At 42.8% G+C, this 10,867-nt stretch overlaps 1 protein-coding gene across 2 annotated transcripts in view; it reads right to left on the bottom strand.

Moving 5' to 3' along the window:
* Positions 1-10,867, bottom strand: part of LMLN (leishmanolysin like peptidase) — a 91,790-nt gene that overhangs the window by 13,247 nt on the left and 67,676 nt on the right. For both annotated transcript variants that reach the window (XM_058426647.1, XM_058426648.1), the window contains one exon: positions 1,877-2,087. In XM_058426647.1, coding sequence (XP_058282630.1) covers positions 1,877-2,087 — 211 coding nt within the window. The remainder of the gene's footprint in view (positions 1-1,876; positions 2,088-10,867) is intronic.

Raw genomic sequence — 10,867 nt, 5'->3', positions numbered from 1 at the left:
ATAATGACAACAGGCAGACGGGCTGTGAGGAGGCAAGGGAGAGGACCATCGATAATGACAACAGGCAGACGGACTGTGAGGAGGCAAGGGAGAGAACCATCAACAATGACAACTGGCAGACGGGCTGTGAAGAGGCAAGGGAGAGGACCATCAACAATGACAACAGGCAGACGGGCTCTGAGGAGGCAAGGGAGAGGACTATTAATAATGACAACAGGCATAAGGATGAGTTGTCCTTTTAAATATTTTAAACAATAAAGATGAGCTTTTATTTATTTATTTATTTATTTTGAGACCGTCTCATTCGATTGCCCAGGCTGGAGTGCAGTGGTGTGATCTTGGCACCACCTCCCGGGTTCAAGTGATTCTCCTGCCTCAGCCTCCTGAGTAGCTGGGATTACAGATGCGTACAACCACATGTGGCTGATTTTTGTGTTTTTAGTAGAGATGGGTTTTCACCAGGTTGGCCAGGTTGATCTTGAACTCCTGACCTCAAGTGATCCACCTGCCTTGACCTAAGATTTTATATCAAATAATTCATTGTGTCATTATGATTGTAACTGCAGAAAACTCAGCGGCATCACTTGGAGTACTGTGTAGAACAGAGTTAATACAGCAGGCCTGAGACTGCTATCTTTAGAAAGTTCTGCATGCAAGGAGGGCCTTTGCTGGTGGCTGGGAACTGGTTTTCCTCACAACTTTGCCCCACGCACCTCTTCCCTTTGTTGATTTTGCTCTGCATCATTTCACTTTAACAAATCTTAGCCATGAGTACTATGATGAGCAGCTGAGTCCTGTGAGTCCTTCTGGTGAACCAACAAATTTAAGGTGCTCCTGGGAACCCCCAACATGAGTACTCATCTTCCAAAACTCATCCTCTGCCTACAGCCCCTAGGGGATGAAGTCCTCAGGATTTGGAAAAGAAGGGAAGTTAATCTTAGAGGTGGAGAAACTTTGACTTGAAAACTGAGTGTGGCCCTCTATTTTCAGTCACACCATGGACTAGGCAAAGGGCAATGCAGTTCCACCTAAAAAATACCTCTAGTTAAGAAAATGAAACATTGCGTAAGATTTTTATTGTTCATAATCTGAAATGTCAAACTGCCATAAAAATCTCATAGGTCATTTAAATCAAAACTTTAATTGTGAATTCATGAATTCTGCTTTTATACTCTCAGCAATGCGTTATCAGCCTCAGTTTGAACACCGTCAATTTCATGGGGAAGGCATTCTTCTCAAGGGTGTTTTCTGCATTCCCCTCCTGCTTCTAAAGGGTTTAATTGGCATTTGTCTCCTCACAGCTTCAATCTCTTGGTGCCAGTTCCATTCTCTGGAGTCTCAAGGAACGAGCACTTGGTCCTGTTCCTCAATGAACCCCCCGGTCTTTGCCAGCCCACGTCTGTCTGTCTCATTTCGCATGTGTGTTATTGCATCTTTCTCCTCTTTGTGGGAATGCCAATTCCTTTTTTCAGTATCTTTTCCAGGTCTTTCCCTCACTTTCACTTCAGCTGATTATGATATGACTAAAATATATTTAATTACTTTTTGTATTTAATGAGCAGATTTTGTTTACCCTTAATTTCCAAATGAATGGATACAACGTTCACTTTTTGTGATCTTTGATGAATAATTTTGTGCAACTCAGAGGTTCTTCACCAGAAAGGTTACTCACCCTTGCTCTCACTCAAAAGTGTCAAGTTGACTTACCTGAGGTTTCCGATAATGGTAGGAAGGAGGAATTTCCCATAAAAATGCAATCAGAAGAGAAGAAACTCAACTGGTTTTAGAGCTTCCTTGAAGGGAAATGCCAACATTTTATAAGAGAAGTTCGCCCCCTTCACTTTTCCCCTTTATTCCAACCACAGAGAGCACTCACCCAGTGGCAGAGCTCGGGTCAGGTTAGTGGCTGGAGGATCTGTTTCTGGAGGACAGAGCTCACAGAAGTCCCAACACGACGGGCAGAGCAGGTTTCCATCGTGAATCCAGCCATTCATCTGGATACTGACGGGGAGGATCTGCCCAGCCCGACTACACAAATATGAAGTATCTTGGACCCAAACTTTCAGACCTTGAGGAGAACAAGAAACCTTCAAACAGGAAAAAAAAAAAAACATATAAAAATAATAAATATCAGGTCAGTAAGATTCTAAGAGATTTCTCCTTCAACTACATGAAAATATATTAAATTTACTAAAAACATTGGCTATAAAGCACAATTTGCAGTGTGGGCATATCTTTCACCTCATATAAAGAGTTAAGTTGGCCGGGCGCGGTGGCTCACACCTGTAATCCCACTCTTTGGGAGGCTGAGGCGGGCAGATCATGAGGTCAAGAGATCGAGATCATCCTGGCCAACATGGTGAAACCCTGTCTCTACTAAAATACAAAAACTAGCTGCGCATGGTGTCACGCACCTGTAGTCCCAGCTACTCAGGAGGCTGAGGCAGGAGAATTGCTTGATCCTGGGAGGCAGAGGTTGCAGTGAGCCGAGATCGTGCCACCGCACTCCAGCCTGCCAACAGAGCGAGACACCGTGTCCAAAAAAAAAAAAAAGAGGGTTATTTAGATCCTAAAAGAATTACACTCTGTGTGGCAGGAGTTCTTAAACTTTGAATCTAGCACCTTTTTAAGAATCTGATGGAAGCTATGGACACTTTTCCGAAAAATTACAAGGGGGAACACACACAGAGCTTTTTTTTTTGAGACGGGGTCTCGCCCTGTTGCCCAGGCTGGAATACAGCGACGATCTTGGCTCACTGCAGCTTTGACTACCTCGGGCTCAGGGGATCCCCCCACCTCAGCCTCCTGAGTAGCTGGGACTACAGGCATGTGCCACTGTGCCTGGCTAATTTTTGTATTTTCTTGTAGAGATGGGGTTTGGGTTTTGTCATGTTGCCTAGGCTGGTCTCGAACTCCTGGACTCAAGTTATCCACCCACCCTGGTCTCCCAAAGTGTTGGGCTTAAAGGTGTGAGCCACTGCACCTGGCCGTAAGTCAAATTTTAATTGGGGTTTGAAATTATAAAAATATGTTTATTATAAACAAACAAGAATTTATACAGCATAGAAATGCAACACAGCAAAAGTTCTTCATTCCTTCTCCCTACCCCAAATCCTCTGTTCAGTCACAGGAATTTTATCCAGACTTTATCTTTAAAGGCAAGACTCATAGCTCATTTGCACGTGATAGCTAATGAGATCAGTTTTTAAAAGCAAAAGCAAACACATTAATGCTAACTTTTAAAACATTTAGAAATAGTAATTTTTAAAAATTTTAATTAATTTTTTTTTTTTAGACCGAGTCTCACTCTGTTGCCCAGGCTGGAGTGCAGTGGCATGATCTCGGTTCACTGCAACCTCTGCCTCCCGGGTTCAAGCAATTCTCGTGCCTAAGCCTCCTGAGTAGCTGGGACGACAGGCGTGCGCTACCACACGCAGCTAAATTTTTGTATTTTTAGTAGAAATGGGGTTTCACCATGTTGGCCAGGCTGGTCTTGAACTCCTGACCTCAGGTGATCTGCCCGCCTCGGCCTCCCAAATTGCTGGGATTATAGGCGTGAGCCACTGCACTCAGCCAAAAATTTTAACTATTTAAAAAAACAACCTCAAAGTTGTTTTCTACAAAGAATTCACATTCAATTATGCTACTTCCCTTTAAACACTTCTGAAACTTCTCTCTTGGAACTATCTTCAAAGTCAATGCATGCTTCTGAACCTGTCTGATGGTAGCAAATTTTTACGTAGCAAGTAGATATAATCTTTGGAAATAGCCCAAGGTTGCCCAGAACCAAGTCCAGCAAAGGTAGTTGACTAACCTGGTTAATACAAGGTGTGACACAAAATTACTAAGATTGATTTCCTTAGGTGACTATTAAACTACTTCTAAAGATAATTTCAAAAGAAGAGTTCAAAAGTATATTTGAAGTCATTTTGAAATAACTATCATCAGTTACGTTGAAATATATCACTCTTTTGAAAATTTGTTTTAAGCTATCATAAAAACAAACAATGAAGTGTGACCTCTAAGTCTGTCATTCCGTGATCCACATCAAGCATCACCACAGCTACAGTGCAACATCATTATTCTTTAAAGCGAGACTTGATCGAGCACCATGCTTGGCGCTGTAAAGGACACTAAAAAAGTACATGATACAGTGCCTGCCCTCTAGCAGTTTCAATTGAGGAAAGATGAGTAGGATATAAATTTTTTTTTTCAGCCGGGCACAGTGGCTCATGCCTGTAATCCCAGCACTGTGGGACACCAGGGCAGGTGGATCACCTGAGGTCAGGAGTTCGAGACCAGCCTGGCCAACCTGGTGAAACCCCATCTCTACTAAAAATACAAAAATTAGCCAGGTGTAATGGTGGGCTACTCGAGTAGCTGAGGCATGAGAATCACTTGAATCCAGGAGGCAGAGGTCGCAGTGAGCTGAGATCCCATCACTGCACTCCAGCCTGGGTGACAGAGTGAGACTCCATCTCAAAAAAAAAGATAAAAATAATAATAAATTTTTTTTATAAAATACTGTATTTTGAAATTAGAAAAGCAAAAAATGAACAGTACCAGACTATTTTATGATTAAGAGTCGATAAATGGTAGAAACAAGCACAAATATTAGAAAGTTTCATGGAAGAAAGCAATTGCATCCTAAGGATGTACACAGGATTTGGGTCACTGCCGGGCAGATGTTACAGGTTGGGAAGCAGAATGCACATGGCTTAGAGATGAGAATTATATGAGAGTGTTGATAGGACAAGAGGAAAATTCCCTTGCTGAAGTTGAAGTATTCTCATTGTGGAATTCTGGGAATTAAGTGTGGGCAGGAGGGTAGATGTACAAGTAGCAGCAGACATAACAGACTCAGGAAAGCTGAATCAAAATCCAGCAACAGGAAGAGCCAGGAAGAAACTGATCTGCAGAACACAAAGAGGGCTCAGGACTGCCACGGCCGCACCCGGTACCAAGAAGTAAGAGCTACAGTCAAAAGGATTAGATGAACGTCTGTTTCAGAAACAGACCCCAGCATTCCTCTCCCTCACTGCAAGCAGCTGGACCACTGCCTGTTCCGAACCCGGCTGGCAGAGTTTGGGTATTGGTCCACTCCAAATCTTCTGTTGAAATATGATTCCCAGTGTTGGAGGTGGGGCCTAGTGGGAGGTGTCCGGGTCACGAGGACGGATCCCTCATGAATAGCTTGGTGCCCTCCCCGCAGGAATAAGTTCCCTGGAGATCTGCTTGTTGAAGAGATCGGGACCTCCCTCCTCTCTTGTTCCCGCTGTATGTGATGTGCCTGCCCCCACTCTGCCTTCTGCCATGATCCATGATTGTGAGCTTCCCGAGCCGTCACCAGAAGCCGATGCCAGCACTTGTGCTTCTCATAGTCTGCAGAACCATAGCCAAAATTAACCTCTTTTCTTTATAAATTACCCAGCCTCAGATACTCCTTTACAGCAAAACAAAATAGACTGATACACCAGCATCCTGGAGATTTATTTTTTGGAAAGGGTAAAACAGAGTTTTCCTGTTCTGGGGGAAACTAAGTACAGGAGAGAGCTGGGATGCCGTCATGAACTTAAGGACTCGAAGTTTACAGGTTAAATATTGAGACTACTTAGCATTCAAAATCGACTTCCTTCCTACAACTCTGACAGCACAGAAACTTCAGGCAGGACACTGGCAGTTTCTCTGACAAATCTGACCCGTCAAAAGGGAAACCCTCAAGACACAGACATCAAAGGTTTTGTAAGGAAGGAACCCCATAGTGAGGCCACAGTCAACAAGCCCTGCGTGTGTGCTCAGAGCTTCCAAATTGGCTTCCAGACACTTCTTTTTTCTTTTTCTTTTTTTTTTTTTTTTTTTGAGTCAGAGTCTCACTCTGTCGCCCAGGCTGTGGTTGTGGTACAACGGCGTCATCTCAGCTCACTGCAACCTCCACCTCCTGGGTTCAAGTGAGTCTCATGCCTCAGCCTCCTGTGTAGCTGGAATTACAGGCGCCCACCATCACACCAGGCTAATTTTTGTATTTTTAGTAGATGAGGGGTTTCATCATGTTGGCCAGGCTGCTTTCAAACTCTTGACCTCAAGTGATCCGCCTGTCTCGGACTCCCAAAGTGCTGGGATTACAGGCGTAAGCCACTGTGCCAGGCCCCAGTCACTTCTTGAATATGAACAGGCTGTTAATGATCACCAAAAACAGAATCAACCCATTAAATTTTGGAATACTGGGGCTTGTGGCAGGTGGGGATATGGTATGTGAAGTTAAAATTAAGAACTGACCAGCTTCCAGAGAAGAAAGAAAAAAGATTCTGGCAATGGAAACTCAAAATGACATTGAGAGTCAGCACACAAAGGAAAAATGCTTTATCGAAACTCAGAATGACACTGAGTCAGCACACAAAGGAAAAATGCTTTCAGAATTCTGATGGAAAATAATTTTCTTTCTTTTTTTCCTGCACCCAATCATCCATTAGGAAAATAATTTTCAAAAAGAAAGCTATACCCACCCCAGCTATTGAAGGATGGCAGAACACGCCACCCCAAAATGTGCTGTTTTGGCACAAAGGTTTCCAGCTAAAGGGACTTAAACACAGCAGACCCAACAAGACTGTTCTGACCTCCCTTTCCTCCTGAAAGCAGAAGATAGAACTCCCACATGAATAATATCTTTCCTTTTCCAGGAGAAAACAAACATTTTTATCACCAATACAGGGAATCAAAGCCAAAGAATTTGGTACAAACAGACCTTCTTAAAATAATTCTTATCTTCCTTTAGCCTCCGCATACATTTTACTTTTCTGTAACTGTCTCCCTTTGTTCAACATAGTATAAAAGTATATAGGTTTTACCACTTCTTTGAGTTTTCATTTACTCATGCGGGCTCCTGTGTCATGTAAAACTTAGATTAAATAAATGTGTATGTTTTCCTCCTGTTCATCGGGCTTATGCCTATTTCATTCTCAGGCCTAGCTGAAGATCCTGGGGGGAGAGGTGAAGTAGATGAGGTCCCGCCTTCCCACGCTGTCAGCAGGCGTCACGGGGGAACACGGATGCTTTCAGACATGCAAGTCTCAACGTTGTTCTCCATCACATACTCCTCAAATCTCCACTAGAAGATATGTTCCATTAAAATAAAAAAAGAATCCAAAAAAGAATATGACACAAAATCCAAGAAGTAGGGGATCCAATATGAGAGAGACAGAGGGACCAGAGGGACCTCCAGGATGATCCTAACTCGAGATCCCAAGATGCCAGGTGTGCTGCCAACATAAGGATTATATAGTCGAGATTAGCACAGGCCAGAAATGTTCAGAAGAGATTTCCTCAAGATGGAATGGATAGAATACCTCAGGTGTCTGGTTGTACTGAAAGGAGATGAGCCCAACTGGGAGAAGAGCTTAGAATTAAATTAGTGCTAAATACAAAGAAAACTAATTGCATGAAAAAACAAGATCTTAAATCCAGAGAAAACGAAGTACTGGGGAGAACAGGGAAGTAATGATTGCTACCAGGTGCCACGTTTGCATAGTCCTGGTAATGTAAACAGTGAGTACATATTTATCCATAATCACCATTGGGAGGAGGGGAAACAAGTGTACGATGGGGAAAGAGGAAGTGAAGACGGCAAGAGGAGGAGGTGAACCAGCTAAATTCTTATTTTCCAAAGACAACAGCTAACATTTGAAATTCAAACCTTAAGAATAATATAAGCGTTTTAAAAATAAAAAAGCAGGCCAGGTGCAGTGGCTCACACCTGTAATCCCAGCACTTTGGGAGGCCCAGGCAGGCAGATCACTTGAGGTCAGGATTTCGAGACCAGCCTGGCCAACATGGTGAAACCCTGTCTCTACTAAAAATAAAAAAAACTAGCTAGGCATGGTGTCGGGCGCCTGTAATCCCGGCTACTTGGGAGGCTGAGGCAGGAGAATCACTTGAACCTGGGAAGCGGAGGTTGCAGTGAGCCAAGGGATCATGCTACCTGCACTCCAGCCTGGGTGACAGAAAAAGAATCCATCTCAAAAAAGTAATAATAAAAAAAAAAATAGGAAAGCAAATAGTAAGTCTCCCCTGACTCCTCCACCCCCAACAAAACAACAACTAAGAATTGAAAGTGAAGACCCCGGGAAGAAGTAATAAACATTAGGGAAGTAATAACAGAGGCTCTAGTTTTTTGTGTGTTTTTCTGTTTGTTTGTTTTTACTGTAGTCTCACTCCGCTGCCCGGGCTGGAGTGCAGTGGTGCGATCTCGGCTCACTGCAACCTCCATCTCCCAGGTTCAAGCGATTCTCATGCCTCAGCCGCTTGAATAGCTGGGATTACAGGCATGTGGCCACCATGCCCAGCTAATTTTTGTATTTTTAGTAGAGACGGGGTTTCACCATGTTGCCCGGGCTGGTCTCGAACTCCTGACCTCGAGTGTTAGCCTCAGCCACCCAAAGTGCTGGGATTACAGGCATGAGTCACAGCGCCTGGCCTGAGGCTGTAGTTTTTTGGAAGCAGACAACACATTTGTTTCAAACTATTTGCATGTATAAGTTTGATCAAAACTAAAATTTTAAAAGGATCAATGTGGTCATGGAAGATGAGAGGAGGGAAATTAGGAAACTGTGAAGTGATAATGGCTTGAACTATGAAGGTAAACCTAAAATAGATACAAGAGATTTCAATAGGAGAGTGATCTAAAGACTCAGTCTGTATTGATCCGTCTTTACAGAATAGAGAGTAGAAAACAATCGCTCTGGTCTCTAATTACAGAGACTGGGACCAGTGCCAGAAGCAACACAGCTGAAATGCAGAGTTGTTGAGAGAGGGCTCATAAACTGGATTTTGGAGGAACTGAATTCAGAGTGATCAAAGTACAACCAAATGTACTTGTGACGACCACAGCCAGTTCAGACATGGGGCTGGAATGATATAAGGTGATACTAAGAATGACTGTTTAATACACACCACAGAACAGTATGTGTAACTTGATACTATTGGTGTAAAAAATGAAACAAAAATATAAATTTGTGCCTGCACAGAGTTTATCTTTAGAAGGATACAAGAAACTGGTAATATTAATTCCCTCCGAAGGGAGAAATGAGTGACTGAAAGACAGGGCTGAGAAAAAGGCTTTTCCTGTACCCTGTACATTCTTTTGCATCTTTTGAATTTTTCATCATGTGAATTGCATGAATTGCTGACTTATTTAATAAATATATAAATTACTTAAAAACTTATATTAAAAGGTGCCATCAGCACAAAAGGTGATATGATAAGGTCCATGATCTCAGTTTCATCAGGGAAAAACAAGAACACAAAGGGTTGACATGAAAACACATGCTTAAAGGTCTCTTTTGTACAGAGATAATACAGTTCCCCTTTGAACTTTCACCTGAAGTATTTCATCCCACTTTTTATTTCATTTATTCTTATTTATGTTAGTCTCAGCAATTATTATAGCCACAGATAGCCAATCTTTAACTTATAACAAAGCCCATTTCAACAACTCATTTATCTTATGGACGCACACCCTACAGGTGTCAAAGCCCACAGAATGTAGAACACCCAGCGTGAACCCTAATGTGAACATGGACTTCGGATGATGATGTGGGTTCATCGGAACACCCAGCGTGGACCCTAATGTGAACATGGACTTTGGATGATGATGTGGGTTCATCGGAAACACGCAGCGTGGACCCTAATGTGAACATGGACATTGGATGATGATGTGGGTTCATCCGAACACCCAGCGTGGACCCTAATGTGAACATGGACTTCGGATGATGATGTGGGTTCATCGGAAACATGCAGCGTGGACCCTAATGTGAACATGGACATTGGATGATGATGTGGGTTCATCGGAACACCCAGCGTGGACCCTAATGTGAACATGGACATTGGATGATGATATGGGTTCATCGGAACACCCAGAGTGGACCCTAATGTGAACATGGATTTTGGATGATGATGTGGGTTCACTGATTGTACCAAAAATATCTCTGTGGTACAGGATGCTGACAGTGCGGGAGGCCACGTGTGTGGAGCAGGGGTATATGGGAACTCTCTGTACCTTCTGCTCAAATTTGCTCTGAACCTAAAATTCCTCTAAAAAATAAAGTCTATTAATAATAATAAAAAAGAAACCTCAAAATAACACCAAAAAACTCCTCAACAACAACAAAAAACCTAGTTTAGTAGTTCCTAAAAAAGCTAAACACAGAATTGCCATATGATACAGCAATTCTGCTGCTGAGTAGACTGAAAACGGGGACTCAGACAGATACACGGAAGCCAGTGTTTGCTGCAGCAAGATTCCAATAGCCAAGAGGTGGATGCAAACAACCTAAGTGTCCATCAATTGATTCAAAACGTGACAGATCCATCCAATGGAGTGTTATTCAGACATAAAGGAACACCGTAAGGAATACTGTTCTGATACATGGCACAGTGTGGATGAGCCCTGAGAACGCTATGCTAAGTAAAAGAAGTCAGGTACAAAAGGACAAACATTGTATGATTCTACTTATAAGGACTATCTAGATCAGGGGAATCCACAGAGAGAGGACACAGAATAGAGGCTGTCAGGGCTGGGGAGGAGGACGGGGGAGGGATTGTTTAGTGAGTACAGAGTTTCCAGACGCACAGTGGCAATGTGCACGACAACGTGAATGTATTTAGTGCCACTTAACTGTACACGTAAAAACAGTTAAAATAGAAATTTTTGTGTTATATATATTTTGCCACAATTTTAAGAAAAAAAAAGCTCAGTGATCCCTCCCTTTCTCCTTTCCCTTCCTCAAAAGCAATTACGTCTAAAGCCGTTAAGTGAGGCAAGGTAGGTGATCTGTTTGGAGGGGTAGGGGGAGGTGTGTGACCAGGAGGTCAC

Source organism: Hylobates moloch, unplaced genomic scaffold (genome assembly GCF_009828535.3).
Source record: "Hylobates moloch isolate HMO894 unplaced genomic scaffold, HMol_V3 SCAFFOLD_13, whole genome shotgun sequence".
NCBI lineage: Eukaryota > Metazoa > Chordata > Mammalia > Primates > Hylobatidae > Hylobates > Hylobates moloch.
The sequence above is the reverse complement of the archived record's forward strand: the minus strand, read 5'-3'. Positions and strand labels throughout refer to the sequence as shown.